Here is an 18,667-nt window from a genome sequence, read left to right as displayed (position 1 = left end):
TTTGAAAATATATTCCTACAATGATATATTTTAAAATCTCCTGCGGTAATAGAACAAGCGTTATATGTGATAGTAATCAGAGTGGCAGGATGAATATCCCAGTGAGTCTCAGTGTGTCTCATTCGTAGGTTTACATTATAATATTGAAAACTTAAACTGACCATAATATTTAATTTTATTCATGTTTCGAAAATAACTGATTACTCACATTTGCCAATTATTGCTTTCCATGTGCAGTGTTTATACAGACTGGGTGACGCAAGTTTTTTTTGTGTAACAGAGTTTTTTTGCAGTTTACTTTTTGAGAGCGAGTGCCGGAGCTCGGGCGGGGGGAGGAGAGCGGGTGATGGACCTCGCGCTGGGGCGGGGGGAGGAGAGCGAGTGACGGAGCTCGTGCGGGGAGGAGAGAGGAGAGAGGAGAGGAGAGGCGGGGGCGGGGGGAGGAGAGCGAGTGACGGAGCTCGCGCTGGGGCGGGGGGAGGAGAGCGGGTGATGGAGCTGGCGCGGAGAGCGGGTGACGCAGCTCGCGCGGGAGATTTGGCGGGTTTGAGGAGAGCGCGCGGGTGACGGAGCTCGGGTTCGAGGCAGCCGTTCGGATGGCCTGACGGGCCACGTGTTGCCCATCCCAGGTGTCTATAAATATCAATTTGAAAGAATGTTCGTGAAGTTAGCAATGGAGAGTCGAGAGGAAATGCAGTGTTCAGGTGAAGCAAGTTGGAGAATGGGATGGTTTAGTTCGAGGAATGGAAGGACGAAGAACAAGGGAGGATGAGGATTGAGACAGCAGGGGATAAGTACGAGGAAAGAGGGAGGATAATTTTGGGAACATCTGGATATAAAGTATTTGATTAATTGATTAGCTTAGTGCATGATTATGAATTTAATGTTTGATCATGAGTAGACCTAAATTTATTGATGGAAAGATTAAAAATATGTAAAAATGTATGACCATCGTCGCTAGTAGTGGCCATTTGGTTTTAAATTGAATTTAAAGGAAAAGTAGGAACATTTTTTTTGAAAGTTCAGTTTAAATGAAAACTGTTAAAGTTGATGAATAAGAATATATTCACCTGGTACAGAGTTGTTGGAAACTTGTCTGCAGCTTGTAAGTAGTAAGTTGTTGTATTGGGGGCGGAGGAGAGCTGAGCAAAGCACAACACTGGAAGAGAGGGGCAGCACTGGCCGACGACTGACCAGGACTTGAGAGGATATCTGTTGTGATATGTCTGGCCAACCAGCCAGGAGCAGGCAAAACAAACTGTATACAAATATTACACCTGGAGATTTCCTTCATGCTAGAAGTTGACAATTAAAAAAAAAAAGGTTTAAAGTCAAACATACTATGTTCATTTTAAGAGCATAAAATTTTTTGCATCATTCGTTGATGAAGTTAGATAGTCATTGGGATGAAAATCTTGGTACTGTTAATGGAACATCTATTATTTCAATGGTTAATGGAACTTTGTTTATTTTAATAGTCTCTACAAACTTAAGTATTGAATATTAGCATTTTTGGCCAACCTTAACAATTAAATTAAAGGTTTGATTAGTGAGGTTCTGTGGTTAATTTTTATGATTAGTTCAGCAATTTATTTCAAATGAGCTGATAGCTCAAGTGTTTGTTGGAGCATTAAGACTGAATTTCAGAGTCTGCAAAAATTTTTTTTAAGTTTTCCATTTGGAGGCCAGCTGTTTCCTTTATGCTTCAGAGACATGGACAATGTACAGTTGGCACCTCGAAGCACTGGAAGAGTACCACCAACGCTGCCTCTGCAAAATTCTGCAAATCCATTGGCAGGATAAGCGTACCAACATCAGTGTTCTCTCTCAGGCCAGCATCGAAGCATTGACTAAACTCAGTCACCTCCGATGGATGGGCCACATTGTCTGCATGCTTAATGCAAAACTCCCGAAACGGGCACTCTACTCGGAGCTCCGTCACGGCAAGCGAGCCTCAGGAGGAAAGAGAGAACGCTTCAAGGACATCCTCAAAGCCTCCTTGAAAAAAATGTTACATCCCCACCGACTCTTGGGAATCCCTGACCCAAGACCACTCAGGGTGGAGAAGAAGCATTCGGGACGGTGCCGAACACTTTTGAGTCTTTTCGTCAGGAGCACGCGGTACAAACAGTGGAAGAAGCGTATGACAAACCAAGCACCCCACCCACCCGTCCCGTCAACCACTACCTGCCCCACCTGTGACAGAGTCTAGATCCCTCATTGGACTCATCAGCCACCTTAGAACTCATGTTAATGTAGAAGCAAGTCATCCTCGACTCCGAGAGACTGCCTAAGAAGTTGTTGTTCTCTGTAGAGAGCCTGAAACTATGGAAAACTATATTTTTCATGCTTAGCACTGCACTTTTACTCAGCATACTACAGTCTTGGGACCCAAACTTGATCAGAGTACCTCCCACAGCCGCTGAGGTACTGCCAGAAAAAAAAAATGTTTATTAAGAGATTCCTGACGTACTGCCTATCTGCTGCCCAGATCCTATCCGGCGGAAGTTTCATCCGTGAGGTACCGCCGGCGTAACTTCCTGCTGCACGCCCATGCTGGAGGCTCTAAAAATGGGATTTTCCTTGTGCATGATCTCTTAAGATTGTGTCCTGCCTGCCAGAATACCCGCTGTCAAAAAGGTGGGCTGAGCTGGCTGTAAATCCGGTGGCAGGGAGAATCGCGCAGAGTGCTCCAGTGCTGCACATCCCGGGTAGCTTCCATATGCTGCACCACTATCAGCGCCTCAGGATGAGTTCTAGGATCGACCTTAAACTGCACAGAATGACTTCACAGATGTAAATGAAAAGTACTCCGTTGAAGGGCAGCTGTGGTATAGGAAGCAGCTATGAGTTCCGGAACACAGTAAAGGCTCCATGGAGATGCGCTATAAGGGTTTTTAGACCATTGCAAGCAGAACAGAATTATTGACAGATGGTGTGAGCTTATGTCAAAGTATATAGGCAAAAATGAAATCATGTAATGTTCTTTCAGGTGGCAGGATGTGACAGTGAGAACAGCATGAGCTTCAAGTATACAAGATGGAAAAAGATATATAATGGACTGCAAGGTCACTGAGGAACATGTAATATCAGGGGTGGGACTCCACAATGTTGGACCTAAAAAAATGTGGACTGAAGTGCAAGGCTTAATGTGTGCCCTCCAAGTTGTGCAACTGTCTCTCATTCAATGGCAGCCTTCCTGCATTGGTCACCCTTGTCGTAGCGCAATCGCCTGATGACAGGATGGGTCGCATCATATGTGGACGGCAAGATATTCCTCAGACAGCAGTACACCTGAAGGAGATTTGTCTTTCTCAGCAGGTACCCCAGATGATGTAAAAGTGAGACACTGACCAAGAGTAGGTGAACAATGTGACGATTGAATAGTGCAGCATGCTAAAATGACCGAACATGCAAACAATTGAATCCAACATTTGTGCATTATCTCAGAAACCACTCAAGTCACATTCACAACAATCTATGTGAAACAACTTAATGAAGAGTAAACAGCACCACCTCTCTTTCCCCCCCGCCCCCCCATCATCCTCTTCATGGCAAACCGCATCCCTGCCCCCCTCCGCTTCTACTCCATGACATTGTGCAGGAGGGCAGCTGGAGCGCTGCTGCTGTGTTCGTCTTGGAGAGAATGTAGGGGGCGAGATGGAAGCCACCGGCATCTCCAGCTCCTTGGGATCTGTCGGCCTCGCTGGTGTGGGCTCGGGGCGTTGCATGACATGTCCCGAAAGCATCGATTGGCGCATGGCCTCCACAGAGTCAGTGTTGCGCTCCACCGCACTAATGAGCCACTCCACACTGGCAGTATGCTGCTCAACAAAGGTGTCGAGGTTGGCAGCTATTCCAGCCATGGTCTGCAGCAGATCTCGACACTCGTCCTCGACAACTGGACCATTTCCTGAATTTCTGTGAGCCGTGTTGCATCATCTTGGATGCTTGTGGCTTTTCCGGCACGGCCTCTGCGCCTTCTAGCACTTGTTCCCACATTGTCCGATTCGAATCTCAAAAAGTCGGACCCCGACACCGATGTTGGCCGAACAGGTGGCACACATGTCAGGAGGCTGGAGTCCTCCTCTTATAGCTCCTCGACCTCAAGTGGTTCGAAGACTGGCACCTCTTCCTCCTGGTCATTGTGTCTCTGGATGGCGGTGGTGATCTTGGGGCGGGGGGATGGAGGAAGGAGCTGGTGTGTTGGTCTGCTGATAACGTCGAGGTGGAAGGCGTTTGTGTCTCACACTGCCTTTGGATGACCGAGGTGAATGGGGTGCATTGCTTGGTGCTGTCTGAATCACCATCTGCAAGTAGAGGACAATATTTCAGTGTATAGCTGGGGTAGTGAGGTTGCTCAAACTGACATGTGATCCATAACATTTTACATTCTTACTTCAAGGACTTCCATCGCGACATGAGCACACCATTAATAACCGACACACAGTGCGTTAAAAGGCATTTGATTTAACATTGCATGACATGAGCGTGACGCAGACCAGAGATTAGTATAATCTTGCCATGCTCTAGCATGGGATCCACAGCACAGGGGTGGTCATCCACTAACACCAAGGCACGCTCCTCTGATGGTCAACTCGTGACATCTGGTGGGCCCCCTCCCGTACCACTCAGGCTTGATGCGTTGGCTGATCCTTTCTTCTGAAGAATGAAAAGCTGCAGCCTTTACCCGTTTTGCTCATGCAACACAGACACAACTGCCACAGAATCTTTTTGGAGTAATATGAGAATGCAACAATAAATATTTACGCCACCACAGCATTCCATCGTTTCTGACACTGGTCTCCATCCCGCACAATGTTGCCCACTGAGGACACGGCCTCCCTAATCTCCCTCCAAATGCATCTATTGGGGTCGTGGAGGCTTGCCATAACCATCCCCGTTGAGGTCTTTATAACAGTGCTCCACTTCACATACAAGCTCCTCATTAAACCAAGGAGCTCTGGACTTCCCTCCGTCAGACTTCTTGGAAGCTTTTTTTGCACTCATTATAAATTCCCGAGATGGGTGGCTGATGATTTTTGTTTCTCTCCAAATGTGACCCCTCTGCAACTGGCAGATGGAAGTGCGTACACAGTTTTTATGAGCATGCGCAGCTGTGCCATCAGCCCCAATCGTGACAAAAGTGATGTCATTACCCACAAGAAACTACAAGTTAGCCGAGTCGAGAGGCCTGCACCTGCCCACCCGCTCAAGCCTGCCGCTGCCACCGACAGCTGCGGCGAAACTCCTGCCTGACTGGCCCCAACAGCAGCGGGCGGCAAAAGTCCCGCCCGGGGACCACCGAGAAATAGGCAGGCCTTAGCTCCAACCAAATTCGGGCCCTAAGTGTAATTCTAACCATATTATAAATATATTCTAATTCTAAATTGGTAAATATATGCCTGGACTGAAAAGTGAATGGCCCTTGATATATAACATGTATATCATTATACAGAGGTCAGACTGCACTTACAGCATTGTGCACAATTCTGGTCACCATACTACAAAAAGGACATAGAAGTACTGGAGAAAGTGCAAAAAAAAATGACAACGATGGCACCAGAGCTGACAGATTACAGCTATTGTGATAGATTGGGGCTTTTTTTTCTTGGAAAAGAGGAGACCTGATGGAGATTTTTAAAATTCTGAATGGGTTGGATAAGGTAGTTGTGGACAGAATGTTTCCACTTGTGGGAGAATCCAAAATCAGAGGTTATAAATACAAGAGTTACTAATAAATCCAATAGGAAAATAAATGTTTCTACTCAGTGGTTAGAATGTGGAACTCGCTACCACAAGAAGTTATTGAGGCAAATGGCTTAGATGCTTTCAAAGGGAAACTAGATGAGAGAAATATGCTGAAAGGCTGAGATGAGGTGAATGGAATGGAAGGAGACTCGTGCAGAGTATAAACACCATTCCAGACTAGTTGGGATGAATGGCCTGTTTCTGTGCTGTATATGCTATGTCATTCTATGTAAAATTAACAAATTGAGGATACCAACATTAGAGGGTTTTGAATTTCAGTAAATTAAAACCTGGTATGTATAAATAATAGGGAAGGAAATAATGAAATAAAGAAGTTAATAAATTTTAAAAACAAGGCTAATTAGCTACAAATTAATCTGAAATCAAGTTAAATCCATCTAAATATAATCTATTTCTCAAGTAATTGTATTATATCTAGAACTAAATGAATACCACTATAACAAATTGAAACGAAATAGCAGTGCAGGCTATAGGGCTAGAATTTCCATAAAATCCACCACTGCCAGATTGCCGCCCAAACGATCGCTAAGATTCTTAAATTAACGCTGGTGAAAAATTGCGCACAAAAAATAAAAAAATACCGCCCGGCGAGAAAAATGGGTCTTGCACACAGATTCCCAGCAGAAAACGCGATCCTGGGCAAATTGGACGGTTCTTAATCAAAATGGGTGGTAATTACTCAAATTTAGACCAAGGCTAAATTGGGCCGAGGAGGGGGAAAACACAAAAAATATCTTTTCCAAATAAATAAAATAAAAAAAATCAGAACATTCTCAGGACCCTTGTCAACTTAATCGCTGTAAAATAATTATTAAAAATCCTTTAACTTACCTTTTTTTTGCAGGGCTACTTTTACCCACTGCCCAGCTCCAGCTGCTTTTCGTGGGCGTTTTTTTTCAATCTTGCCTACGGGTCACCGTTGAGCCCAAACTTGGGCGGTAACATTTTTTTCGGCGGTGCATGCCGGCGGTCCACTCCCCAGTGGTATTTCAAAACCATCGGCGGAACTCTTTGTGAAATGGAGTAGAAAGTTTCGTCGGGTGGTTTTCCGCCGAAAATGAGAAAACTGGCGGAAATGGAATGGAAATTCTAGCCATAGTGTCAGGACTGTAATATGTAGGAGTTTATGGACTGTCCTGGATTGGCATGTGCAGTAAATGTCTCTGGCTTGAGACACTCCGGCTCTGAGTGAGCCGGAGTACAAATTAGAGACAATCCAACACAAGAAAATGTTTGGATAGTTTTCTTCAGAGAACAGTTACACCTCAGTGGAAAGCACAGGTGCAGGAAGGGGAGAGTGTGACTCAGCAGGGTAAGTGGCACCAAGGGGAGATAAAGAAGGAGGTCCCACAGACACTGTACCTGTTGGCCAAGACCGATATACTTGCTACCTGTGAGGATAAGGATGTAGGCTGTGGGGTGTACAGCCAGAATACTAACCATGGCACCCTGGAGCAGGAGGTGTTCCAAGGAGAGGGGGGGAAGAGCAGAATGAAAAGGTTGCAGTCAGGCAGGATTCAATAATTAAGGGGATAGATAGTGTCCTCTGCAGTCACGAATGACAAACCAGAATGCTGTGTTGCCTACCTGGTGTAAAAGTAAAGGATATTTCGGAGCAACAGGAGAGGAATGTGGAAAGGGAGGGGAAAGATTCAGTTGTCGTGGTCCATGTTGGGACCAATATGAGGACCATAGAAAGTCATATATCCAAATATGCCAATGACACAAAGAAAGGCTGCATTGTAGGCCATGTAGTTGAAACATTAGAGTGCAGTGCCCAGAATTGAACACAATACTTCAGTTGAGGCTAAACCAGTGTTTAATAAATGTTCTTCATAACTTGCTTTTGTACTCTATACCTCTAATTATTCAAGACAGAGATCGATAGATTTTTGGATGTTAAGGGATATGGGGAAAGTGGAGTTGAGGTAGATGATCAGCCATAATCTCATTGAATGGCGGAGCAGATTTGAGGGGCCGAATGGCCTACTCCTGCTCCTAATTCTTATGATAGATTAAGTGAATGGGCAAAATGGTGGTAAATAGATTTCAATGTAGGCAAATGTGAGGTCATCCACTTTGGACCTAAAAAAGATAGAACAGGATACTTTCTGGAATCATAGAATTGTTACACACAGAATGAGGCCATTCAGTCCATTGAGCCCGTGCCTGCTCTCTGCAAGAGCACCTCAGCTAGTCCCACTGCCCCGCCCTGTCCCCGTAATCCTGCACATTTGTTTAATTCAGGTACTTTTCCAATTCCCTTTTGAAAGCCATGATTGAGTCTGCCTCTACCACTCTTTCAGGCCGTGCATTCCAGATCCTAATCACTCACTGCGGAAAAGTTTTTTCTTGTCACCTGTGGTTCTTTTGTCAATCACCTGAATCTGTGTCCTCTGGTTCTCGAGCCTTCCATCAATGGGAACAGTTTTTCTCTCTTTTCTCTGTCTAGACACCTCATGTTTTTGAATACCTCTAACAAATCTCTCCTCCACCTTCTCTGCTCTTCTCCAGTCTATCGACAACTGAAGTCCCTCATCCCTGGAAACATTCTCGTAAATCTTTTCTGCACCCTCTCTAAGGCCTTCACATCCTTCCTAAAGTGCGGTGCCCAGAATTGGACAAAATGCTCAAGTTGAGACCGAGCCAGTGCTTTATAAAGGTTCATCATAACTTCCTTGCTTTTGTACTCTATTGCTCTATTTCTGAAGCCCGTGTGCTTTTTCAATTGCTTTCCCAACTTGCCCTGCCACCCTCAAACGATTTATGCACACATACCCCCAGGTCTCTCTGTTCGTGCATCCCTTTAGGATTATCCCCTTTTAAGTTTATATTTCCTTTCCTTGTACTTCCTACCAAAATGTATGACTTCAAACTTTTCTGCGTTAAATTTCGTCTGTCACGTATCCGTCAATTCCACCAGCTTGACTATGTCGTCTTGAAGTTTATCACTATCCTCCTCGCTGTTCACTATACTTCCAAGTTTTGTGTCATCTGCAAATTTTAAAATTGTGCCCTGTACTCTCAATTTCAAGTCATTAATGTATATCAAGATGTTGTGTCTGCAATAACTGTTAGACTGAGTACTGTTTAATTTCAAGAGGTATAACCTTGGCTCTGCTTTATTAAGGCCCAAAGTGCTTATATACAAAATGGCTGGCCTTTTATACTTGGGCTGCACACACGTGCATGCAAGAAAAGCAGTGGTCCTAGTACTGACCCCTGGCGACCACCACTGTATACCTTCCTCCAATCCGAAAAACAACCATTCACACTACTCTTGTTTCCTGTCACTTAGCCAATTTCGTATCCATGCTGCCACTGACCCTTTTATTCCATGGGCTTCAACTTTGCTGGCACTTTATCAAATACCTTTTGGAAGTTCATTTACACCATGTCAACTGCATTGCCCTCATCAACCCCCTCTCTGTTACCTCATCAAAAGCTCAATCAAGTTAGTTAAACACAATTTGCCTTCAACAAATCTCTGCTGGCTTTCCTGAATTAATCCACACTTTTCCAAGTGACTGTCGGCTTTGTCCCTGATTATCATTTCCAAAAGCTTCCCCACTACCGAGGTTAAGCTGACTGGCCTGTAATTGCTGGGTTTATCCTTGCACCCTCTTTTGAACAGGAATGTAACATTTGCAATTCTCCAGTCCTCTGGCACCACCCCCATATCTAAGGAGGATTAGAAGATTCAGGCCAGTACCTCCATGATTTCCTCCTTAACCTCCCTCAGCATTCTAGGATGCATCCCATCCGGTCCTGGTAACCTATCAACTTTAGGTACAGCTAGCCTTTCTGGTACCTCCGCTTTATAAATTTTTATCTCGTCCAGTATTTTGACTATCTCCTCTTTCACTATGAATTTGGCAGCGTCTTCTTCCTTGGTGAAGATAGATGCAAAGTATTCATTTAGTATCCCAGCCATGCACTCTGCCACCATGCACAGGTCTCCATTTTGGTTCTTAATTGGCCCCATCCCTCCCCTTATTACCCATTTACTATTTACATGCATATAAAAGACGTTTGGATTCCCGTTTGTTAGCTGCAAATCTATTCTCACATTCTTTCTCTCCCCTCCTATTTTCTTTTTCACTTCCCTTCTGAACTTTTATATTCAGCCTGATTCTCACTTGTATTCTCAACCTGACATCTGTCATACGTGCATGTTGTGCATCATCTTTCTCTCTCTTTCATCATCCAGGGAGCTCTGACATTGGTTGTCCTACCTTTCCCTGTTGTGGGAATGTATCTCGACTGTATTCAAACCGTCTCCTCTTTAAAGGCAGCCCATTGTTTGATTAAAGTTTTGCCTGATAATCTTTGATTCCAATTTACCTGGGCCAGATCCGTGCTCAACCCACTGAAATTTGCCTTCCTCCAATTACGTATTTTTACTCTAGATTGCTCCCTGTCCTTTTCCATAGCTAATCTAAATCTTATTATTCCATGACCCCCACTAATGACACTTGCTCCACTTGACCGACCGACATTCCCCAGAATCAGATCCAGCAATGCCTCCTTCCTCATTGGGCTAGAAACGTACTGATCAAGAAAGTTCTCCTGTACACACTTCAGAAATTCTTCCCCATCTCTGCTCTTTACACCATTATTATCCCAGACTATATTAGGATAATTGAAGTCCCCATTATTACTACTCTATAGTTCTTGCTCCTCTATATCTTTCCCATAGTTGGTGGTATTTAGAATAGACCTAGTAATGGCACCTATTATTTCTTAACACTTAACCAAATAGATTCTGTCCTTGACCCCCTCCAGGACATCCTCTCTCTCCAGCACTATAACATTCTCCTTAATAAATACTGCCACACCATCTCCTTTCTTTCCTTCCCTTATAAATAGTGAAAAGCTAAAAACAGTGGATGTTCAAATAGACTTGGGGGTCCAGGTACATAGATCATTAAAATGTCATGAACAGGTACAGCAAATAATGAAAAAGGCTAATGGAATGCTGGTCTTTATATCTAAAGGACAAGGGGGTAGAAGTTATGCTGCAGCTATACCAAAACCCTGGTTAGACTGGAGTACTGTGAGCAGTTCTGGGCACCACACATTACGAAGGATATATTGGCCTTGGAGGGAGTGCAGCGTAGGTTTACCAGAATGATACCCAGACTTCAAGGTTTAAGTTATGAGGAGAAATTACACAAATTAGGGTTGTATTCCCTAGAATTCAGAAGGTTAAGGGGTGATCTGATTATAAAGTTTTCAGGATATTAAGGGGAACAGAAAGAGTAGATAGAGAGAAATTGTTTCCACTGGTTGGGGTTTTAAAATTAGGGGGCATAGTATTTAATTTAAAGCCAGACTTTTCAGGAGTGAAATTAGGAAACACTTCTGCACAAAAAGGGTAGTAAAAGTTTGAAACTGTCTTCTGCAAATGGCAAGTGATGCTAGATCAATTGCCAATTTTAAATCGGAGATTGATAGCTTTTTGTTAACCAAAGGGATTATGGGTCAAAGGTGGGTATGTGGAGTTAGATCGCAGATCAGCCATGATCTCGAATGGCAGGTGGAACAGGCTCGGGGGCTGAATGGCCTACTTCTGTTCCTATGTTCCAATGACATAGGGAAGAAAAGTGAGTAGGTGTATGCTAAGGGAATATCAAAAGTTATGAACTAATTTTTTTTTTAAAAGAGGACCTTATTAGTGGTAATCACAGGATTACTACCCGAGAGATTGTGGTGTGATACTCGCTACCACAAAGAGTAGTTTGGGTGACTAGGATCAAGGCGTTTAAGGGGAAGCTAGATAAACACACGAGGGAGAAAGGAATAAAAAGATATGTTGCTGGGGTTAGATGAAAGGTGGGAGGAGACTCGTGGGGAGCATAAACACATGGACCTGTTGGGGCCTGCTTCTGTGCTATTTGGACATAGGGCTAGAAATTCAGCAACATACCACCCATTTTACCGCTGAATTACCGCTGAGAAACACTTTACCGCCCAAATGACAGTCAAAGTGGAAATTACCGCCCATAAATCGCCAGCGGTAAGTTCGACAGTCAATTACCGCCGGCGGTAAACGATACTGCCTGCCCATTTTTAAAAATGGATTCTGACATTTCTCGTGCAACGCCCAAATACCGCCGGCGGTAAATTCAGCATATCACCCATTTTTACCGCCGGACTAAAATAGGTCCCAGAAAACGCATCACTTACCTGACCTTAACCTAGTGGTATGGACGCCATTTTTAAAATCGGAAGCTGTTTGAAATTGGTGGGCGCATAACATTAATTTGTGAGTAGTTTTTTTTAAGGGTGTTTGAATATATTGGAGATTACCTGAGCACATTGTGGTCAATTTAAAGTACATTTGTGGTTGTTTGAGGACATTTGAAGAATTTTGAGGACAGTTTAGGACATTAAAAGGAATGGTGCCTGTAATTTCTCTGCCAATATTGCTGACTACTTACATACTGTGTAATAGAGCTGGAAGAAGGATCATTGAAGGGAATGATGTGCCCAAAGAAAGAGATCGCAGACCAATGAGGAGGAAGAGGCCTTACCCCAATGAATTTACAGGGAGAAGCGGTCATATCTACACCTGTCCGATACACAATGCGTTAGAAGGCTGTGCTTCCAAAAAGAGGTCATCAATGAGATATGCCAGCTCATTAAGAGAGACCTGCAGCCTACCAGCACCAACAGGACTGTACTGCCCATTGAGGTGAAGGTGACTGCGGCACTTTCCTTCTATGCATCGGGCTCCTTTCAGGCATCAGCTGGCGACATGCTGTATCTCTCAGCACGCCACACATCGCTGCATTCACCAGGTAGCTGAATCGTTTTACGCACGCAGGATGGACTTTATAAATTTCTCAATAACCAGGGAGGCACAGAGTGAGAGGGCTTTGGGTTTTTCAAGAATTGAAAACTTTCCCAAGGTCCAGGGTGCCATAGACTACGCACATCGCCCTGTGAGCACCTTTAGAGGAACCAGAGGTGTACCGAAACCGAAAGGGATTGCACTCCATGAACGTGCAGCTCGTCATCGACCACTCGCAACACATCATGTCAGTAAATGTCAATTTTCCAGGGAGCATCCATGATGCGTACATCTTGCGTGAGAGCACTGTCTCTGACCTGTTTGAGTCAGCCACAAGATCACTGCTGGATGCTGGCGGACAAAGGATACGGCCTCGCCACCTGGCTCTTGACCCCCCTCCATAAACCTCAGACATGCCGAGCATCGCTACAATAACAGCCACATAGCCACACACAATATTGTCGAAAAGACAATTGGAGTGCTGAAGCTGCACTTTCGATGCCTGAGCAGGTCACAGAATTAATTGTGGTGTGTTGCATGTTGCACAACTTAGCCATCATGAGGGGACAGGAATTGCCACAGGGGACTGCAGGACCACCTCAGGAGAGCGGGAAGGAGGCAGAGAACGATGTGCCTGGCGATGAACCCATTCCACCAGCCACCCCTACACCACAGGAACTTAGCCATCATGAGGGGACAGGAATTGCCACAGGGCACTGCAGGACCACCTCAGGAGAGAGAGAAGGAGGCAGAGAATGAGAAGCCTGGCGATGAACCCATTCCACCAGCCACCCCTACGCCACAGGAGAAGCCCCGAGGTAGTTACGCAGCTGCAAAACTGTTACGTCAGCAGCTAATAAATTAACGCTTTGCTTGAATGGTGACCCTTGCCTGGCCATTGTATGCAACCCTTATAATGATTAGTACCCATCATTGTGTAAAAGTGAGTAAGCCACTGCACTTGAATGGTTAAGTTGATTAACATTTTTTATAAAATTTGAAGTTTGAAATTGAAAAAGTTTGTAATATTTGAAATAAAATAAATTTATAAATTTTTTTGAAATAAAATGCGATAAATAATTTAAACAAAACAAACTGTAAAAACAATAAAAATTATAAACACCCACATCATCCCCCATTAACAATAATTTTCGAGTTAGAACTATAAACACCGACAACACCGCCCCCAGCCGGCAAAAATTCTACCTGTGGCCATCATTCCCATTGCCTTTCCTCCACCTGATCTTTACCCCGCTTTCCACTTCCCATTACCCCTACCCATTGGCTTTACCCGCATTGGGACCAAGACACCATGCAGCAGGGCACCTCGAGCACTGCTGCTGAAAGGGGGCTGACAATGGCAGCGCCATGTGTGGGGATTCTGGAGAAGTTGGGGGTTCTGCAGACCCGGCTTCAGATTCGAAAACAATTGATTCCTCTCGACTCTCGGATGCTGTCAGATTCGGTGGTACGACACCTTGGGGTGCAGTGCCATAAGCCGATTCCACAGATCACCGCATGGTATCGGCGGTTCGCCGCACCACCGCAATCAGCTCCGCCATGTCCACCGATTGGCATGCTGATTGCGTGGCGACGTTCCGGCTAAGCTGGAGGAGCTCGCGACCTATGTCGATGCTCACCCTAGACCGTCCCACCATGTTCAGTTCGAAGTCTGCCTGTCATGGAGCATACCTGCCCTGCCGGATCAACTTCCGTGAACTCGACAGAGGGGCTGGAACACTCGGTGTGCTGCTGCACACCGCTTGGTCCCGCTACTTCCTCTGAGCGGAAGCCAGAAAAAACGGATTTCGAAGAGGAACGTAGAATGGACCCCAGAGACGACGACTCCCCCACCTCCTGCGAATCTTGTGCACTTTCCTCCCCCGCCACAACAGCTTGAGAAAGGGTCTTCATGACGTAAGCTCTCCTCCTCAGTGGAGTCCCCTTTGGAAATTATCACTTGAAGCAAGTTGGCTCGACAGGTTGCTGCTCCTACTGGGCAACTAAAAAATATAATATGAGTCGGTAGTAGCAGGGGAGGGGGAGGGTCAAGGTGACATGGTATGCTCACGTTGCGCAGGCTTATGTAGAGGAGCAACACAGTTGTATTATATATCACCGAGAGACATTACATGAAATTAGAGTTGTGTTCCTAACACAGATGAGACTGCACACAGGGAGGTTAATGTAACAGTGACCTCAGTCTTTATTAAGACACTCCAGAGTGAGGCCTTAGGGGCCGGCTTATATACAGTGCTCCCAAGGGATGCTGGGATCCCTTGGGACTTCAGGGGATGCACTCCCTGATGGTGGAACATGGGAGTGCATGCTTTAAAGATACACAGCACCCCGCCAAAGTCAAAGTGAAAACTATTTACAAGGTGAGGCAGTCGGGAGCCTTTCTTTCCCTGGTGGACCGCCTCGGTACAAATGTCTGTTCTGGTGTGTTGGCTGTGCCCTCGCTGGGCTGGTGTGTTGTTGGCACTGCAGGGCTGCTGGGTGAGCCTGGCCTTGCTGGGCTGTTGGGCGTGATGGGTTCAATTTCCTGGTCTGGGGTGGTGTTGATCTTTTGGGTGTGTGTTGTGGGCTCGAAAAAGGTGGTGTCTGCTGTGGGTTGTTCAGGGCAGTCTGTGAACCGCAGCCTCGTTTGGTCCAGGTGCTGTCTGCAAATTTGTCCTTTGTCTAGCTTGACGACAAACACCCTACTCCCTTCTTTAACTATCACCATGCCCACGATCCACTTGGGACCATGTCCAAAGTTTAGCACATACACAGGGTCATTCAGATCAATTTCCCGTCTACCTGATCATACAGGTTGGGGTGAACCAGCGAGAGTCTGGTTTTAAGTGTCCTTTTCATGAGTAGCTCAGCCGGGGTCACCCCTGTGAGCAAGTGGGATCTCGTGCGGTATCTGAGCAGCACTCGGGACAGGCAGGTTTCAAGTGAGCCTTCTGTGACTCATTTCAGGCTCTGTTTGATTATGCTGCCTGCTCTGCCTGCCCATTGGAGGCTGGTTTAAATGGGGCTGAGGTGACATGTTTGACTGCGGGTCATGAATTCTTTAAATTCGGCGCTGGTGAAACATGGCCCGTTGTCACTGACGAGTATGTCAGGCAGGCAGTGGGTGGCAAACATGGCCCCCGGACTTTCAATGGTGGCAGTGGCGGTGCTTCCCGACAGTATTTCACATTCAATCCATTTTGAAAAAGCATCCACCACTACCAGGAACATTTTACCGAGAAACAGGCCCGCATAGTCGACATGGATCCTCGACCATGGTCTGGAGGGCCAGGACCACAAACTTAGTGGTGCCTCTCCTGGACGCGTTGCTCAACTGAGCACATACACGGCATTGCCGTACACAGCACTCTAAGTCAGAGTCGATACCGGGCCACCACACGTGGGATCTGGCTATCGCTTTCATCATTACTATACCCGGGTGTGTGCTGTGGAGATCCGAGATGAATGTCTCCCTGCCCTTTTTGGGTAGCACTACGAGATTACCCTACAACAGGCAGTCTGCCTGAATGGACAGCTCGTCCTTTCGCCGCTGGAACGGCTTGATTAGCTCTTGCATTTCAACGGGGATGCTGGCCCAGCTCCCATGCAGTACACAGCTTTTTACTCGGGACAGCTGAGGATCTTGACTGGTCCAAGTCCTAATCTGGCGGGTCGTGACAGGTGGTTTATCATTTTCAAACGCTTCCATGACCATCAACAAGTCTGCGGGCTGCGCCACCATCAACAAGTTTGCAGGCTGCGCCATTTCCACCCCCGTGGTGGACAATGGTAGCCGACACAGAGCATCTGCACAGTTCTCGGTGTCTGGCCTGTGGCGGATGATATAGTTATATGCTGATAGCGCGAGTGCCCACCTTTGTATGCGGGCTGAGGCATTAGTATTTATCCCCATGTTTTCAGCGAACAGGGATATGAGGGGCTTGTGATCGGTTTCCAGCTCAAATTTGAGGCCAAACAGGAACTGATGCATTTTCTTTACCCCGAACACACACGCTAATGCCTCTTTCTCAATCATGCTGTTGGCCCTCTCGGCCTTAGACAAGCTCCTGGAGGCATAGGCGACAGGTTGCAACTTCCACGCAACGTTAGCTTGTTGTAATACACACCCGACTCCGACGATGCATCACATGCTAGCACAAGTCTTTTACACGGGTTCTATAATACAAGCAGCTTGTTGGAGCATAAAATGTTTCTAGCTTTTTCTAAAACAATTGCTTGTTTTTTTTCCCCACACCAAGTTTTTACCTTTACGCAATAACACATGTAGGGGCTTTAAGAGGGTGCTTAACCCCAGTACGAAGGTACCAAAATAGTTGAGTCCCTGAACGACTGCATCTCCGTGACGTTCTGTGGCCTGGGCGCATTCCTGATAGCCTCTGTCTTGGTGTCTGTGGGCCGAATGCCGTCCGCCGCAATCTTTCTCCCCAAAAGCTCCACTTCTGTTGCCATGAAGATGCATTTCAACCTCTTCAACTACAGCCCTACGCGATCCAGTCGCTGGAGAACCTCCTCCAGGTTTTGTAGGTGCTCGACGGTGTCCCGACCCATGACCAATATGTCGTCCTGAAAAACCACCGTGCGTGGTACCGACTTGAGTAGGCTCTCCATGTTTCTCTGGAAGACAGCTGCAGCCGACCGAATTCCAAATGGGCATCTGTTGTAGATGAACAGTCCCTTGTGCGTGTTGATGCAGGTGAGGCTGCACACAAGCAGGTTGAAGTAACAGTGACCTCAGTCTTTATTAAGACACTCTAGAATGAGGAACAAGCCTTAGGGGGGCCGGCTTATATACAGTGCTCCCAAGGGATGCTGGGATACCTTGGGACTTCAGGGGATACGCTCGCTGGTGGCGGAACATGGGAGTGCATGCTTTACAGATGCACAACGATTAGCATAAACAGAATGGACAGAAACTGCATGACATTAGATTTCATAGTCCCAGCATTACATTAGATTACATTATTTCTAATTACATTCACATAACATTATATTACATGACCGCAGCACAGCCCGGGGATTATGCAGGACTTGCCCTCCACTGCTACCAGATGAGCACCACCACGGGTGGCCGAGCGATTATGTGATCCAACAGGGGCTGTGGCGCGCTCCTCCAGGTCTGAAAGATCTACTAGCTTTGGTGGCCCTCCACCCATGCGCCAACGCTCTGTCTGGTGGATTTTCTTTCTGCAAAGATAACAATAGCAGTGTATAACCTAATTGCCCAGCTGCTATTATGGAGCACACAGATAAACATTCCCAATCCTTTCCTCAATGTCCCATTAATGTACCATTAGGATGCAAGTGATGCATGATGAACACATCTAAGTACAGAAAACCATTGCAAAAAGATCGTTGGGAAATAATGCGTGACACCAAGCTTACTAACGTTAAAATGTGGCAGATTTACATTTTAAGTAATGAGCCAGTGTATGATTTAAAGTTATTACTTACTCTCACGGTCGAAACTATGTTGTTCCATTGTTTATGGCACTGGTTTTCCCCCCGGAAATCCTGGGCGACCGAGGACACCGCCTTTGAAATCTCCAACCAGATTCGTTGGTAGACCGCTGGGGTGGGTTTCCCACGTCCACCCTGGATCAATTGACTCCATCTTGCCTCCACCTCCTGGACAAGAGCATCTTGGGCTTCCCAAAAGAATCTTTTAGCCCTCTTCCTTCCTCCTACCTCTCTTTCAACCTCTCCCTCTCCTTCTCTCTCCATTATTTTGTGATGAAAATCTTCCAAGATTATGCAGAAATAAATATTCAAAATAGATTAGAAATAAATTCAAATAATTCAAGCAAAATGTACAGAAATCGATTAAATTGTAGTAGTTTCTCAGCACGTCAAAATCCAAGCAGTCTCCTGTCTTTCTCTCTCCCTCCCCTCTTCTATGCATGCACGGGCGACCCCTGACCCCCGAATCGCAGGAAAAACTTACCTCAGAGAAAAAAAAATTGTGCATGCGCAGAAGAGCCGTTAGCGAGGACTCCAGCCTTACATGACTAAGAATAGCACTACTGCCCAATATTTACCACTACCGCTACCGCCACCGCCGGGCAAATTTAGCCAAAACTA

General features: G+C 45.9%; 1 protein-coding gene across 1 annotated transcript in view; it reads left to right on the top strand.

The window, feature by feature from the left end:
- LOC139279609 (mucin-6-like) overlaps positions 1-18,667 on the top strand; it is a 288,296-nt gene that overhangs the window by 45,189 nt on the left and 224,440 nt on the right. Inside the window, exon 8 of the mRNA XM_070898725.1 lies at positions 552-629. Coding sequence (XP_070754826.1) covers positions 552-629 — 78 coding nt within the window. The remainder of the gene's footprint in view (positions 1-551; positions 630-18,667) is intronic.

Source organism: Pristiophorus japonicus, chromosome 14 (genome assembly GCF_044704955.1).
Source record: "Pristiophorus japonicus isolate sPriJap1 chromosome 14, sPriJap1.hap1, whole genome shotgun sequence".
Taxonomy (NCBI): domain Eukaryota; kingdom Metazoa; phylum Chordata; class Chondrichthyes; family Pristiophoridae; genus Pristiophorus; species Pristiophorus japonicus.
The sequence above is the reverse complement of the archived record's forward strand: the minus strand, read 5'-3'. Positions and strand labels throughout refer to the sequence as shown.